We start from the raw sequence: 18089 nt of genomic DNA, 5'->3' as shown, positions 1-18089 counted from the left end.
TAGTAGTTCCTTAAAAAAACCCTTGGAGGAATTTCTGAAGAAACCCCAGGAAGTAGCCCGGAAGCAATCTCAAGAGGAATTCCTAAGCGAACCCCGAAACAGTTCTTGTAGGAATTCCTGAAGAAATTTCAAGAAGAGCTCCTAGGGATATCTTTGGAAGAATTTTTAGAATAATCTCTGAAGTTGTTCCCGAAAAAAAAAAATACAGAAGGAATTCTGGAGTGAATTTCCGGAGGAATTCTTGAAGAAATACTTGAAGGAATTGCTGAAGGATTTCCTTGAGGAATCCCGGAAGCAATATCATGAGAAATTCTTAAGAAAATCCTTGGAGAGCTTTCTTAACGAAGAATTTCTGTAGGAATACCTAGAAAAAATCTGAAAGAATACATATCTGCAGTAATTTCTGGATTATTGAAGTAATCTTTGGATGGACTCCTATAGACTTTTTTGTACAATTTTCCTTAAATTCCAGAATTATTTTTTGAATAATTTCTGGTAAAATTTTCTGAAAAAAATCCTTGAAGAAATTCCTACAGAAATATTTCGAATATTTTTGTATTCCTTGAATAAGAATCACACAATTTAGCCATTCAACCAAGCTTGTTATACTCCGACCTTATTTTACGTACGTTTATTTTACGCCGGATTGATTTACGTCCAAAATTTAGATTAACGTCCTGTGTGAAGAATTAGCATAAGTTAAAATTCACGAATAAAAAGAAACAAAAAAAAAAGATTAACGTCCATTTCAATCAATGCTCTACACTTTTAATGGTTTTCTAAATATACACATGTATTGTTCAGAAAAGTTCTAAAGGACAACAAAGCCCAACCAGTGATAGTTCCTGATATTATTATTTCTTATGTTAGATGGCAACACTGTTCAAATAGAATCAAATATTGCTGAATATTAGACTGGGTCAACAAAGTCGATTTTTTGTTACAAAGCTTTTTCGATTCGTTTTACCGTCTAAAGCAACTGTGCAAAATTTGGGAGCGATTGGTTGCTATGGAATTTAGTATAGGAAAACGTACTTTTTACATTTTTCTAATAAATTGAATAACACCTAGCGCGCTCGGCAAAGTTCCATTATACCGCTCAAAGCGTTGCCACAAATAGTGCTTAGTTTGCTAAACGCAGTTATCTAATGGCTGTCTTGACCTCGTCTAGCGTTGGTGACTTGGTTGGTTGTCTTGACCTCGTCTAGCGTTGGTGCGTTGAAGGTTCCACAGCCTGTCCGTCATCGTGTTTTTGAGTTCTGTTTGTCTCTCCTCCTGGCAGCCACCATTGTTCTGTCTGTCAGCAAGTTTCCATCACGGTCGTTGCATGCACATGATGGAAGACGACGCTGCGCTGTTTTTGTTCGCACACCATTTTGTAAAACCTCTGCATATCATTCTGTCCCATACTCTCTTGCGCCATTTTCTTCGTGGTCTTTCTTATTTTTGCATCGGATTCATTTTTCGGCCACTTCTGCTTCCTTATATTGCTCCTTTTTCTGCTGAGTGTAGATAATTTTCGACCTGTTTCATAATTTGAAACCGTTTTCCTAAGCATCATATCATATATTTTTGGCCAGTACTGTGCACGCTATGCCCAGGGAGTCGAGAAAAGTTTCCCGACTGGAACGGGAATCGAACCCGCCGTTTCCGAATTGGCGATCCATAGCCTTAACCACTAGGCTAACTTGAACTCATATTAGGCCTTAATCAGCCTTTCAAAGAACCTCAAATCAGCTAAAGTTCGAATAAAATCTCCAAAATTAGAAGTTTAGGACCTGAATAAAGGATTGTACCTCTTGTGTTCAGCTTTTGTTCAAATGAAGACTGATTAAAAATAGTTGGAGAAACGTTTGTACGACATCAAATTGTTACCTGGGATGTTGACAGTGCAGAGAGAAAGCTAAATAAAGTTTAAAAACAAAATTGAATTCCATAAAATCTTGAAGGTGCCAAAAGAACTGCTACTGGACACCGATCAACGACAACCAGCTGGCCTTAAGACAACATCTAAGATGCTCCAAGAGTTAAGGTGGAATAGTTGTGTAAAGTGTGATGAGAGGAATATGAACTTAGGTCAATCCGGAAGGATACATGGATCAGATTACTATGAAAGAAATGCAACAGAAACCGTATATTTTTTCCAACTTGAATCAAGATATTTGCGACCAACACCTCTCCACTCTCCCATCTTTGACCACAACCGTTTTAATGGCGATTGATGAAATTTATTTTTGACATAGAGCCATCTTTAGCAAAGACCTTCTAATATATGTTCTTCTTCGGGTTCGCTATTTAAGCCTGGAGCACATAGCTCATATTTGAATCGAATTGGTTAGTTTTCTCATGAGCTAACCTCTATGTTAACTATATAACTCGACGCTAACGTTTGCCTAGGTTTAGTCAAAAGTGTGCCTCAAATGTTGCAATAATTGCTAAGCACGCTGAAATGTAACTTATGTATCATCAAATTCATGTAACGTCATTAGTGGTCAAATAACACTTAGCGCGCTCGGCAAAGTTCCATCATTCCGCTCAAAGCGGTGCCACAAATAGTGCTTAGTTTGCTAAACGCAGTTATCCGACTGGTGGGGCATGGGAGCTTAAGCTTCATTAACAGTTGAAGCTCAAGCTCCGATGCCCCACCAATCAGAGCCCTCTAATGGCTGTCTTGACCTCGTTTAGCGTTGGAGCCCTGAAGGTTCCACAGCCTGTCCCAGTGGCGTAGCTAGGAATTTGGGGGCCCGGTGCGGAAGCAAATTCGTAGGCCCCCATGAAAATTAAATCTCTCTTTCTCTCTTTTTGGCGTAACGTCCTCATTGGGGCAAAGCCTGCTTCTCAGCTTAGTGTTCTATGAGCACTTCCACAGTTATTAGCTGAGAGCTTCCTCTGCCAATGACCATTTTGCATGCGTATATCGTGTGGCAGGCACGAAGATTTTTAATGCCCAAAGAAGTCAAGGAAATTTCCTTTACGAAAAGATCCTGGACCGACCGGGAATCGAACCCGTCACCCTCAGCATGGTCATGCTGAATACCCGTGCGTTTACCGCCTCGGCAATATGGGCCCTTAAAAATTAAATAATATGTACATATTTTACAATGATAAATCTATACATTTACCTGTCAAATGATCACCCTGTTGTATTTTGTACAAAACGTTGGAAAAATCTCGCTTTTTATGCTCAGTATTATAGTGATGCTGGCAGTGATGGACAACGGAAGGTTAAAAATTATCTATCTTATCTTATTTTCTGTTTTCCTTTATAATTTTTTTTCGGGAGCGCGAGATTTTTTTTATAAGAATTAAGACGAAAATGTTTTACCAATTTATTTAGAAATTGCAACAAATAATCCTTAATAAACGTTTTCAAAGATTGTTTTACTTTTTTCTTTAATAAATCTTTCTTGAATAATAATTTGTCTTCAAAAAACTTTTAAGTTGTAAATGCAAGGATATCATTCAGTATTCCTCTAAAAGCACTCCTTCAGGAATGATATTATTATAATTAGCCTTATTAATGAGGCTTTCAGTCCCTTGGCTGGTTCACCTCAGACATGCAGGAATGTTTTCAAAAGTACTACAGAGTTATTCAAAAGATTCTTGCAAAGGCTTCATCGAGTATTTCTAGAAATATTAGTTCAAGAATCTATCAATTATATCTCTGAGGATTCATCTAGAAGATCATCAAAAGAATTCGTGAAAAATTCCAGAAAAAAAAACACTACAAAAAATTCACCAATGATTCATTTAGAACCAGATATTCTTCCAAGAAATTACATCGTGATTCACTCAGAGGAAGAGAAGCCCTTCTAGGGTTTCTTTAAACATTCTTCCATTTCTTTCAGGGAATCCTCAAAATATTCCTTTGGTGATTTTCCACGAAAGTCAAGTATTTCTCCATAGATTCTTCAAATATTTCTCAATTCTCCCCTCAAATAACTCTCTTAGATATTTCTCCAATAATTAAACTTCGAATTTCCTCAAGCATTCATAACTTATCTTAGTGTCCTTTTAAAGATTTCTTAAGAATTATTTCCTAAGATTACTTCAGGAATCTCACCAAAGATTCCTTTTAAAACAAAAATCTTCAAGGATTCTTCAAGAAGTTTCTCTAAGGTTTTACTTAGTGATTCATCCTAGAATTTGTCCATTAATTAAACAAAATCTCCAAAGATTCCTACAGAAGAAATTGAATTATTTAAATTAAATTAATTAAATTAAACTTTTAGATGGACTTCTGTAGAAGTTCTGTAGGAATTCTTTCGAAAAATCCTTCTGGACTTCCTCTAACGAATTTTTCAATATCCATCAACTTTAGGAGTTTTCTCAAGAGTTTCTTCAGATTTTTTGCTAGTATTCCTCTGGGCACTTTTCAAAAAAAAATCTATTCCGATTTTTATAAGACTACCTTCAAAATTCTTCCAAGAAACCTTTTGAAAAATATTTCTAAGTTTCTATCACGCATCTCAGTCAAGAATTTCCCCAGAATTTATGATTGATTCCTCCAGAATTATTACGTTACTTTTTATATAATCCGTGCTCACTTCTAACAAATATACAAAAATAAGAAACAGAACAAAAAGCGCTTCATTCGTTTGTTTTGAGTGGTATGAAAATGGGAGCATTAATAGTTAAATAGTAAAATAACAGATACCCTATCCTATCAAAACAAATAACTTCTCCAGAAGTCTCTCCAAGGATTTAGAAAATTTTCTGAAGGTTATTCAAAAATCTAAAGGATTTCCTTCAATGAAGCCTTTAGAAGTTGCTCCCAAAATTCCTTCAGGAATTTTTCCGGAGATTTCTTTGTAGTTCATCCAATAAATTCTCTTGCGATTTGCCCGAAGATTCGTTCAGATTTTATTCAAGTATTCTAAGTAAGTTTCTTCAATTGATTTCATTCATTCATTCCTAAACTGATTTTCCCAGGTATAGTTACAAATAGTTTTGTACAAGAAATCTTTTGGGATCTTTTTATGCAAGAATTTCTTCATGAATATATTTAATTACTACTGCAAGAGTTTTCCGGAGATTCTTACACAAATCCCTCCAAGAAATTCCATAGGAATTCCTCCAGAGAATGCACTGAGTGTTTTTGCTAGATTTTTTTTAGAAATTCCTCTAATAAGCATATTCAGGGATACATAAATTCCTCCAATGAATACTTTAGAAACTCAAATTAAAAAATATATAAAAATTCTTTCAATTCCCACAGAAATTCCCCCAAGAAATTCTATTGAAATTTCTTCATACATTTTTAGGAAATTGTTTGTGATCTCTTCTGGTAATCACCTTAATTTTTTGGAAATTCTTTTGGTAGGGAAGGGGTCCTATTTTGGGCACTTTTTTGCTATAACTCAGCCAATTTTGAACCGATTGACACAATTTTTGGAACGCGATGAGATACGTATAGTATCTAGCCGTGTACAAAATCAATTGGTTTAGAATTGACTGAGTTATAGCGAAGAGTGCTCAAAATACCGGCCGCTGCCCAACTGGTTTGCTACTACATTCTCTTGAGGTTTTTCTCGGTCGTTCCGTTGTATATTCGAGGATTTTTTTTTAATTTGCAAAAGTGTATCTCATAGAACATCAAAAGTAATAACAGACGGAAATCCATAAATAATTTTCAAAAGAAATTTACAGAGGAATTACTAAAGGAACTTTCTGAGGAATTAGCAAAGAAGCTTTTAAAAGTTGCCACTTAAATTTACAAATGAATTGACTTATTAATTTTCAAAGTACCTGTCGAATGAATTTTGACATTGAACTATTGAAATAATTACAAAAGTAATTGTCAGGTATATTAGCAAAGGGACTGCTGGTAGAACTTCCAGAGAAATTGCTGAATCCCGTGATAAATTTTCAATCCAAAAAAAATTCAAAAAGTCCTGTCAAAGAATTCAACTTCGAATATTATTGCCGAGAAATCTCAAAACAGTTATCGAACCAGATTTCGAAGGAAGTGCCGAAATAGTTTTCACAAACATTTGCAAAGAAAACCCCGAGAATACTTTTATAGGAGCTTTCGGATCAAATCCAATCAAAGCATTTCCCAAGAATTTGCCAAAAAAATCCGCCAAAAGATATTTCAATTTTTTTTCAGGTAACTCACAGAAAACTCGCCGAATAAATTACCAAAAAAATGCCAAATAAATTACCCAATCAATTCCCGTAGGGATTGGCATAGAAGTTTCTAGAAAAGTGTTGAAGTTATTCCGGAAGTTGTTACCAGAGGTTTTCTCAAACGAATTGTCAAAAAAAAAATCAGTGAAAAGTTGCAGACGGAATTCCCAACGAAATTTTCGTAGAAATAAAAATCAGAAGCCATTTCTGTAGCATTTCTGAGAATCAGTTGATGAAGTTTCCAAAGGAATTGCCTAACAATTAATCAAATATATCGCCAAAGGAAATTTTCACAGCAATAGCCGAATGGATTCCCAATTAAATGTTTAAAGATATTCCTTAACGAATTTGTACACGGGTTTCCGAATTAATTACTGAAAAAGATAAACAAAATCCTCAAAAATTGTAATAAATGATGTAAAAATTCTCACAGGTATTGCTCCAAGAGATTCTACTGGAATTCCTCAATGAATCCTTTAGGAATTCTTCCAAGGTTTTTATCAGATTTTTTTTCTAATGATTCCTTTAACGGTTTCTTCAGCGATAACACCAGTTTCGTCCGGATTTCATTCACGAAACTTCTAAGAAATGTTTCTAACGATTTCATCAAGAATTTTTTCCCAAGTGCGGAGCTCCAAGAACTTTTTCTTGGATATCTTTTACGATTCATCTGCGGAATACATCAAGGAGTTCTTTACAAATTCCTCGAAGATTTTCTGCGAAAGTGGCTACAGCAATTCCTTAGGAAACTTCTTCAGTATTATGTAATCCCAAGAACTCTATAAAGAATTTCTTAAAGATATTCACAAACGATTCCTTTGGAGCTACCCCACATGTTCTCTTCAGCATTTTATCAGAGGAGTACTTTAGGAATTCCTTCAAGATTTTTTTTAGAAACTTCTTCAAGGGTTCTTTTTGCACTGCCTTATATGATTTTTCTTGAAGCCCTTTCAAGGATTTCTTAAGAATTTGTTCAAGCAATTCTTTAGTAGTCATACCTGCAGGGATTTTCCCAGAAATTCTTCTAATAATTGCTGTAGGAAATCATCCAAATATTCCTTATGCAATGTTTTCAAATCCATTTTCACAATTCGTTCAAGAATCTTTTAAGAAATTCCAGTAAAAATTTAATCTTTTCTACAAAATTTTTTTTTTCAAGTTACATATTAAGATTGTTTCATGGATTTCTCAAAGTTTTTCTTCAGATAACCCCACAATCATCTCCAAAGAATTCCTGTACAAATTTCCTCAGGGGGTCTTACCGAAATTCCTCTAAGTAAATATATAGGAATTTTTTTTGAAGATTGTTGTTTTTCATTTGCACCAAAGAATTTGGAATTCTTTGGGGTTTCCATCATTTGATTTCTTGAGAAATTATCTAGGCATTTCTTAGTTGGTTCCCTTTGCTTGCAGATTTTTTTCACGAATCCTTAAAGTAATTACTCATAGTAATCCTAGTACTTCTAGTACTACTTCATAGTACTGTAGTAATCCTTCCAGAACATCATCAAATATACCTCCAAAACCAACCCAAAGATTCTTTCCTAATACATCTTAGAATTCATCTACTAGGCGATTCTTAAAGATTTTTTTTTGAAAATTTCTGCAAAAAAAATCCTATAGACATTTCTACAAGAGTTCCTTCGGGAATACATTCAAATTTCTTTGGAAAATCTCCCAAGTATCCGTTCGGGAATGGCTATGAGCATGATTTCAAAAAATCATCAAATATATTTTCCATGAGGAACTCCTGCAAGATTTCTTCTTGAAGAAATCTCTAAAATCATTCTTGGAGAAATTCCTTAAGGCCCCTCTGAAGAATTTCTTGAAGAGTTTCATGATATAATCCTCGAATGGCTTTATGAACGATTCCGAAATGGTATTTCTGAACGACTGCTTGAAGAAGTTCCTACAAAAAAATCTAAAAGGAAATCCTGAAGGATTTCTTGATAATTATTTGAAGAAATTCCTGAAGAAATGTCAGGAGGAGTTCCTGAAGGAATCATTGTGAGTATTCGTAAACCAATGCTTAGAAAATTTTTCTAAGCAATCCCTGAAAAATGTTCTGAAGTAAATCAGAGAGTAGTTTTTGTAGAAGCCTTTGAAGTAACTGCCTGATAAATTGAAAAAGATATTCTTGCCCGAAGGAATTCCCGCAGAAACCCTTCAAGGACGTAACATGCGTTCAGTTCTTAATTTTGATAAATGGGGCCCCTGAATTTCAGCTGCTATCTTATGCTAAATCAACAGCTATGTTTGGTTCTGTGGTTAGGATATCAGGGACGTTTTCATAATGGTCATGAATTTTACTTCCATATCGGTACTGAATATCGTAAAGTTCAATTTTGATTTCGAACAGAGGCCCCTACATATCAGCAGATCGGCATGTTTTGAACTTATACTTATAGGAATCTTTCGCTAATCACAGAACTTTATTCAAACTGGACCCCGAATTCATGGGGCCACCAAATCAGGGAAGGTTTATAACACTAGACCTGCCCTGATTTGGAGGCCCCCTAAATTCGGGGGCCCGGTGCGGACCGCACCCTCCGCCCACCCCCCCCCCCCCCCCCCCAATTGCTACGCCACTGGCGTGTCCGTCATCGTCGTCGTTGAGTTCTGTTTGTCTCCTCCTGGAAGCCACCATTGTTCTGTCGGTCAGCTAGTTTCCATCACGGTCTTTGCATGCACATGATGGGAGACGGCGCTGTTTTTGTTCACACACCATTTAATAAAACCTCTGCATATCATTCTGTCCCATACTCTCCTGCGTCATTTTCCTCGTGGTCTTTCTTATTTTTGCACCAGATTCATTTTCGGTTACTCGTGCTACCTTGCATCATATCATATATTTTTGACCAGTACTGTAGATGTTAGGGTCCAAACTGCTGACCATAATCTTCAGAATATCCTGAGACAAAGCACACAACGTCTCTTAACCTCAACTTATCCATAGAGACTGTTTATCCGATATAATGCAAAACTGATCTAATTCTTTTGCGTGCGTAACCCACATGTCTCCAAAGCCATTATTTTTTGTTATTTTCATGGGAAATACCAACCGCAGAATCAACACTCCACAGGAACTTTCCCCTGTGGGATTATTTCCACCTCATTCAATTCCACTCAATCAATTTCAACGTTGCAATCACTCCCTCTGTTTGTGGCTGCGCCTCGACCTCACCACCATACACCACAACACATCGCCTTTACTAATTTCATTTCCTTATCTGTTTTTTTTTTCTTGTTTTTGCTTGCAGATTTATCCGTGTGCGCACAACCCAGTCAGTACTGCACACACAGCGAATAGATAACGTCAACGGCGGCAGCAGAGGACCGACCGGTGGACCGTCCCAAACCAAAGTGAATCCGAGATTGCAGTCCAGCCCGCCTCCCCTCGCTCAGCGTGACTTAATCCGATTGACACTCACTGTCGTCGTCCGTCGAATTTTTTTTTCTGGGAAATTCCCTCGACGTACTTGTGGAGCTGTACGATTGCAGTATCTTGTCGTCTTCGGTGGTTGATCGGAATAATCCCCGGTATGACCTCAGCGGGCTCGTAGTGTGCGACGGAGTGTGGGGGTGGGGTGGTAGGGATGTCCTCTGAGTGTCCGAACTGTTCAACAACGGTGGCCGGACTGGTGGGTATGTTCGAATCGCAGTCGACAACTGACGTCAAAGGCGCAGCTACCGGCCATATTTGTTCAGTGCTCGGCAACGCGCCTACTACGACGAGAGAACACCGTGTAGAAGGCCGAGGAACCGCAGAAGAGATCGAGGAGTACAAAGAGGGCGGTGCAATGACTGGAGCAAGAGCGGTCGGAGGCAGTAGGCCTCGCCAGAGAAAGACGGCCGTCTACAAGTGCTACTGGGATGCCGGGAAAGGGGATGGGGAAGGGGAACGGCTCTCGGGTTCTGGGTCCGGTTCGTTTTCTTCCGGGGTTGAGAGCGACGAGGACATGGTCAGGTTTCCGTGCGTCGAACGGCTTATTGAAATGTATGCAAACATAATCAAGCAGAAGGAGGCCGAGACGCAGAGCTTCCTGAACAGTATGACCATGGAGAAGGGCGGAGGAAGGAGCCGACGGGATGATAGTGATAAAAGACGATTAGATAAGAAGCCAGTCGAAGCCGGTGGTGATAAGACAGGTGCAAACGGTGCCAATGAAGCACAGTCGAGTTCGACTAGCAGTACGATACTGGTAGAGCAGCTGGACGCCAGCAGCTCCGTTCGGATCCGTGAAAATAGAAGTCCCGTCTCCGACGACGGTTGGAGCACCACTCGGCAAAGCCCTTACTGTTCAAGTGACGAAGAAAGCAGCAATACCAACGCTAAGCGGAAGATGAAGAACCGCGAAAAGGTTACCCGATCGTCCAGTTCGGACTCCGCTCTCGGGCTAGACGAAGACATCAACCAACAAGAACAACAACAGATCATCTCCAGCGTAGGCAAAACTCGTCGACTAACCCTCGGAGTATTGGACATCCCACTACGTTCAGCTCTCCTCCCTGTAGCAGAACCGGCACTCCTCCCAAGCTCAGACAGCGCATCCATCAATGCAGCTGTTGACCAGTGTCCCATGGTCGTCCGCAGCAAGATGATCCTGGAAGCTCAGCTCATAGAACTCCCGCTCGGAACGAGCTCACCCCTCGCAGACTCCGGCTCTACGGAAGCCCTCGGTAGCCCAAACAACTCGATCTCCCGCCGAGAATCCGCCCAAAGCTACGTCAGCGATTCCGGAGTAGACGGCGTCCGCTACGTGCGGACGCCCTCCGTAGTGGTATCGGACTACTCGGACGACACCATGTGCGGCATCACCCTAGAAGAGATTGAATACCTGCGGCGTCATCGTCTTCGCCGGGCATCCACCGACGGTGACGATTCGGACATCAGCGCGGCCTCTTCCTGCAGCAATCTGAACTACTGCGGTTCATCGATCAGTGCCCTCGAGGGTTGTGACTATCAGTGTGGCCTGCGAACTCCCGAACGGAAGGTTTCCGACTGTTCGACCTGCTCGACGCTCAGCTGCGAAGAGGACGCGGAGGCGGGCTTGAGGCAACGGTTGCAGGAACTCGGTCTGCGGCCACCGGTCAGTGATCTCAGCGAGAAGGTGTTCCCGGAGCTGGACGCCAAGAAGCGGCCCAAAAAGAAGGTTTGTAACCACCATCATAGTTGAATTTCGGCTGTTTTCCAGATAGGTTAAGGTCTCTAGCTAGGAGTTATTCATAGGGTACAAAACAAAGTTGGGTGTGCAAACTAGTCCGAATCGGTTCACGCAGGAAGCGAGAGAATTTCTTTGTTGGGCTTCTTGGGTGTTCCACACCTCGTGCAAAATCTCCCCGGGGCTCTAAGCCTGATCGAGCGAGCCGCGAGTGCCTTGTCTTAAATTGTAGGTACATAACACTGAATTGTATGGTAGATGTTATTGTTAACTGTTAGCTGTTAGCTCTTTGTATAATAAAGATAAGGAAAGACGTAGATGCAAAATGATTGACGTCCGGTGCTGTTGAGAGTGATAAGAGGAAACGATGATGACCTGCCGTATCTGTGTGGCTTCTTCTTGTGGGGGTACATCGAGTGGGTGGTTATTGATTTGGTTTAATTGATTTACGAGGAAAAGATTGCCAAATATTGACTGATTGGTGGTGTGGTAACCATCTGGTTTGCAAAAAAAGTACTCTTTGGGTGAGAAATTTTCCGAAAGCATGGTTAACACCTGCAAAACACAAAAAGAAGTTAATTTTGAAAATCTGATCAAATTTTTTATCCCAATTTTTAACAGCACGTTGTAAATCTTTTAAGTATTTTAACGGGAATTTAGATATTTATCTTGACAAGCATTTCTTTCAACATTTCTCCTGGGAATCTTCCACAGATTCTTTAAGGGTATCCACCAGAAACTTTCTTTGGGACTTCTTCAGGAGTTTCTCAAGAAATTTCTCACAAGATGTATCTTGAACAGATTCATCTTGAAACTGGCTTACGGGTTTTCTAAAAAAAAACCTTCTGGGATTCCTTAAGGGATTCTGTATGGAATTTCTTCATGGATTGCTACATAAGTTCATGCTTGTGCGCCTTCATGTATTTCTTCAAACATTTCTTAAAGAACTTCGCCAGAAATATTCTCAGATTTGATTTCCAGAACATTCTTTTGGGAATTCTCCGGAATTTCCCAAGAAATTTTTCTAGTAATTTCTGCAAGGGCTTCTCCATGAATTCCTCTAACCGTTTCTTCCATAGATGCAATTCTAAGAGATCTTTTTTGCATAAAGATTCGGTGATTCTTTCAGAATTTCCTCAAGGAGTTTCCTTCAGAAGTTCAGAATTTTTTCTTGAAATTTTTTATAAAAATAATGCTTGATTTTCTCCAGAGATTTCACTTACTCTTTTACTCAGGAATTTTCTCGGACATTTATTTGGAAACTCCTCAAGAAAATTCTTGAGAGATTCTTCTGGAAGATCCTTCAGAGGTTCAGCTATTAGTTCCAGGCATTTCTCCAGCTGTGGATTAATTTAGGGATTCTTTCAGATTGTTTTTTTTTTTTTCAAAAAATTCTCTCATCTATTCCTTCAGATGTAACTCCAAAATCTATTCGTTAACATTTTTCATGGATTTTTTCAAAAGATATGCAGATTCTTTAGTTCTTTCAAATAGTATTACAAAGACTTTTCAAAAAAAAAAAATTTTTCCGCGATTCTCGATAGTATTTTTTTTTTGTTTCTGCAGGATTTCTTTCAGAATTTTTTGGTAATATGTAGTTTAAGATTTTTTGTGTACATATTTCTTCGAAAATTGTACAGGAAATTTTTACGAGAATTTCTTTAGAGGTATTTCCAAGAGTTCTTCCAAGGATTCCTTCAGAAAGTCCTCTAGGGATCCCTTAGAAATTTATTGATGGATTTCTTCTTGGCTTTTATCAGTACCCTCGCTGTTGTATTTTTTATGCAACAAAGACATCCCCCAGAAAATATTTCTGACGAGACCACAGGATCAATTTCTAATGAAAACAGAAATTTCTGTAGGAATCAGGAAATTTTGAATAAATTTTTAGAGGAATTTCTGAAAAATTCCCTGGACGAGCTTTTGGAGAAATTCCTTGCTGAAACTCGTAAAACGATAAAATATCTCCTCAAAGGAATCCTAAAGAGAATCCTTGAAGGAACCCCTGAAGGAACTTCTGCAGAATTTTCAGTAGAATTGCATTTGAAAAAAAAAATCTCTGGAGCAATATCTGAAGAAATCGCAGGAAGGTTTTTCAAAAATTTAAAGAAGAGTTTATTAAGAACATTCTGGAATACCAGGAAAAGCTGCTCGGGAAAGTATTGTTGGAGTTCCTAGATAAAAGTTGAAAAAAAAAACTTTTGATATTCCTAAGACCGTTCGCAATGCTGTTTTATTTTGTATGGCGATTTTTAAAATTTTTAAAATTCGTCATACAAAATAAAACAGCATTGCGAACGACCTTGAATAAGCGTATTTTTAATGGATTTCCTAGAACGATTCCTGAACAAATATCTGGTGGACTTCCTGGAGAAATCCCTGGAGGAATTCTCCCTGAACAAATTTATGGGGGAATCTCTGAAGGAATTCCTGGAGGAATTCCTGAAGGAACTTTGGAGAAATCCCTGGAGTAACTCCTGGAGGAATTCCTGGAGAAAGTTTTGGTGAAATATCAGGAAAAATCCCTGGAGAAATTCCTGGAGGGATTCATGGAGGAGTTTCTAGAAAAATCCCTGGAGAAATTCCTGGAAAAATCACTGGAGAAATCCCTGGAGGAGTTTCTGGAGGAATCTCTGGAAGAATTTTAGAATGAATTCCTGGAGGAATCTTGGTGGAGTTGCTGAATGCATCCCTGGAGGAGTTCATTGAGGAACTTCTGCAGGAAGCCCTGGAGAGATTCCTGGAGGAATCCCTAAAGAGATTCCTAATGAAATCCCCGGAAGAACTCCTGGAGGAATTCCAGCTGGAATTCCTAGAGGAATTGCTTGAGAAATTCATGGAGAAATTTCTGGAGGCATTTCCACTTTACGGGGAACCCAGCATCCAGAAGGTGGCCAAAGCCGGAAGGATACGGTGGGCAGGGCATGTTGCAAAAATGCCAGACAACAACCTTGCAACAGTGGATAACTGACACTGAGGAAGATTACAAGTGGTAGTCGAAATACGCGTATCTGTCTAAGTATAAACAATTAGGGCGGAATTAAAGAGTACAAAACTGATTACACTCATTCGAAGAGTGTATTCTGCATAGAGGGTTTGAAAAGTCAGTTCTTGCTTGTGTTCCTTCGTTCATTTCTTCAAATATTTCCTAAGGGATTCCACCAGAAATTCTCAGATATTCTCAGATTTTTTTCCAGAACATTTTTTTAGGATTTCTCCGAAAATTTGTCTAGAAATTTCCCAAGAAATTTTTCTAGGAATTTCTGAAGGGTTTCTCCTCGAATTTCTCTAAACGTTTCTTAAAAAAACTGCAATTCTAGGAAATCTTTTTCGCAAAGATTCAGAGATTCTTTCAGATTTTCCTCAAGGAACAGAAATTTTTCTTGAAATTTTTTAAAAAATATTGCTTGGTTTTCTCCAGAGATTTTTCTTATATTTTTACTCTCTGGCATTTATTCGAAAATACCTCTAGAAAATTCCTGAAAGATGCTTCTGGCAGATCCTCCAGAGGGTTCTCTATTGATCCCACGTGCTTCTCCATTTAGACCCTCCTCCAGGGATTCTTACAGTTGTTTTTCCAAAAATTCTCTCAATTGGCGTATTTAACGGTGTTGAGATAAGCTCATATCAAATCCATATCCGTGCTCATATTCTAAATCCGCATGCCAAACTGGGTCGAAATCCAAATTCTCGTGATTTTTGATGCCCGAGAACCTATTTAAAATAATCTCTCTGAATTTAAAACAGAAATATTAGTTTCCTTTGAAATTTCCAAAAAGTTTTCCAGATATTGACTTTGGAAATTAATGTGGGGACTTTTTTTTTCTTATAAAATCTTTCCTGGATTCCTTCCGATACTGATTCATGGATTGATGGATGGACCAACCCTTGCAGAAGCAACTCCAGAATCTATTCGTTAACATTTTTCAAGAAATTTCTCTATGGATACATGCAGACCATTCTCAGAAGCTTCTTGGTAAGCCCTTGGTGGAATTCCTAGAAAAAAACAAAGTTAATAGGGAAGTTCTTGGAGAAATCATTAAAAAACCTGTGACGCAATTTTTGAGGAAACCCACGAAAGCTTTTCTAGAGGAGTTTTTGGAGAAATTTCTTAAGGATCCTCAAACAAAAATTTCGAAGGAAACTCTAAAGAATGTTCTAATAAACTTTAAAAAAATCCATGGAAGATTTCCAAAAAGAATTTCTGGAAGATTTTCCAAAGGAATCCATGGATCAGTACCGGAAGGAATCCAGGATAGATTTTACAAGAAAAAAGTTCCCAAATTAATTTCCAGGGTCAAGCTCTGGAAAGATAAGAATTTTGCATAGGAATCAATAGAAGAATTCCAGAAGGATTTCGCAGACAAATATCCGAAGGCGTTCCTGCCAGAATTTCTCAAAAATTCACTGGAAGGATTTTATGCTCCGCTAACACGAAGTCGTATTATGTTTAATAGGATGCTAAAGAGGAAGCCATACACGTACATATTTCCTTTTAACCGCTTGTAAAGTGTACGCATACTGCCTCCATTTTGGCATCCTATTCGATATTATATGCGATTTGGGTTGGGTGGGTGAAAGAATCGTTTGAGAAATTTCTGTAGAAAGATGTAAGATGCATGGTTTTAAAATGAATTCTACGATATTTTTCTAGAGGAATCTTCCAAAGAATTTTAGAGAGACCGCTAGAGTAATTTTTGAAGAAATTCATGGTATAATTTCTGAAGTAATCTATTTAAGATTTTCTTAAATAACCTGTGAAGACATTTCGCAGGAATAACGAGTGAAATATCTGAACTAATCACATTGCTGAAGAAATTCCTGAAATATATATATTTTTTTATTTGAGGTGTCTAGTCTAGTCTAGTCTGCACATACACAGCCATCCATTGAAAGAATTTTGGAAAATAATAGAATCGACTATTTCTATCATGTTTCTTGTCATTATTAATGCTTGCAGTACATCGGAGATGCATTACAAGCATTAATGCGACCAGGTCTACTGTGCAACGTTGTTGATTCTTCAAAAACAACAATTATTAAGTGAGACATCTCGTACCAACCACTCAGTTTAATAAAAGGAAAATTCGTGAAAATCGATGAGAGTGACGTAGCTGAGAATGTCAATGTCACTCTTTGAGTCCTTGGTCCTCATCTTGCAAATCTCATAGTTGAGTTGTTTCACTCGTGATTCTTGATTCGCCAATCTCTTCGCCGAAAAAATCGGGTATGAGGTGACTCGTTATTTTACTCATTCCTTTATTTCGTAGTGTTCTTATTATTTACACCGTTACAGTTTTAAGGATTGAATGCCGAACGAGACCAAATCTGGCGCACAACAACAACAAATGTTTAAACAAGCGTTAAAATTGATGTGGATTCATTAGCCTTAGTCGTGCATTGGGGTGTTATGACCCGGATAGAAATGCTGAACGTTGACTACGTCAGCGTGGTGAGTGCTAGCTAATGACGAAGAAGGTTAAGCGAATGACGTTTCGACGCTTTGCTTCACATGAAAGTGAATTTACTCACTCTGGAGCGGTATGAGTGAGCTTAGTTAGAATATGTATTTGCAAAATATAATGAGGAACTTCTTGCGATTTTTGACTGTGAAGATTACTTTGGACATACTTTGGTCTGGCTTGCAGTCTTTATAAATTGGCCTACAAATTTATTTTCCTGGTTCCAACGTTTCGATCCCAATTTGGATCTTCATCAGGGATAAAGAATTTTGGACAGCTACGAATAATTGTGATGTTGTGATGTCGAGGGATTCCTGGAGGAATTCCTGAAGAAATTCCTGGTGGCTTTACTGGAAGAATTCCTGGAAGAATAAATGGAGGAATTCCAAAAGGAATCTCTGTTAAATTCATGGAGGAATCCCCGGAGGAATTCCTGGAGGAATCCCCGGAGGAATTCCTGGAGGAATCCCCGGAGGAATTCCTGGAGGGATCCCCGGAGGAATTCCTGGAGGAATCCCCGGAGCAATTCCTGGAGGAATCCCCGGAGGAATTCCAGGAGGAATCCCCGGAGGAATTCCAGGAGGAATCCCCGGAGGAATTCCAGGAGGAATCCTAGGAGGAATTCCAGGAGGAATCCCCGGAGGAATTCCAGGAGGAATCCCCGGAGGAATTCCAGGAGGAATCCCCGGAGGAATAAATGGAGGAATTCCAAAAGGAATCTCTGTTAAATTCATGGAGGAATCCCCGGAGGAATTCCTGGAGGAATTCCTGGAGGAATCCCCGGAGGAATTCCTGGAGGAATCCCCGGAGGAATTCCTGGAGGAATCCTCGGAGCAATTCCTGGAGGAATCCCCGGAGGAATTTCAGGAGGAATCCCCGGAGGAATTCCAGGAGGAATCCTCGGAGGAATTCCTGGAGGAATCCTCGGAGGAATTCCTGGTGGAATCCCCGGAGGAATTCCTGGAGGAATCCCCGGAGGAATTCCTGGAGGAATCCCCGGAGGAATTCCTGGAGGAATCCCCGGAGGAATTCCTGGAGGAATCCCCGGAGGAATTCCTGGAGGAATCCCCGGAGGAATTCCTGGAGGAATCCCCGGAGGAATTCCTGGAGGAATCCCCGGAGGAATTCCTGGAGGAATCCCCGGAGGAATTCCTGGAGGAATCCCCGGAGGAATTCCTGGAGGAATCCCCGGAGGAATTCCTGGAGGAATCCCCGGAGGAATTCCTGGAGGAATCCCCGGAGGAATTCCTGGAGGAATCCCCGGAGGAATTCCTGGAGGAATCCCCGGAGGAATTCCTGGAGGAATCCCCGGAGGAATTCCTGGAGGAATCCCCGG

General features: G+C 39.3%; 1 protein-coding gene across 3 annotated transcripts in view; it reads left to right on the top strand.

Moving 5' to 3' along the window:
• LOC109426084 (uncharacterized) overlaps positions 1–18089 on the top strand; it is a 645679-nt gene that overhangs the window by 322444 nt on the left and 305146 nt on the right. For all 3 annotated transcript variants that reach the window (XM_062855674.1, XM_062855675.1, XM_062855673.1), the window contains exon 2: positions 9390–11282. In XM_062855674.1, the coding sequence (XP_062711658.1) occupies positions 9726–11282 (1557 nt within the window). In that variant the 5' untranslated portion in view covers positions 9390–9725. The remainder of the gene's footprint in view (positions 1–9389; positions 11283–18089) is intronic.

The sequence above is a fragment of the Aedes albopictus genome, chromosome 3 (assembly GCF_035046485.1).
Source record: "Aedes albopictus strain Foshan chromosome 3, AalbF5, whole genome shotgun sequence".
Classification (NCBI taxonomy): Eukaryota; Metazoa; Arthropoda; class Insecta; order Diptera; family Culicidae; genus Aedes; species Aedes albopictus.
The sequence above is the reverse complement of the archived record's forward strand: the minus strand, read 5'-3'. Positions and strand labels throughout refer to the sequence as shown.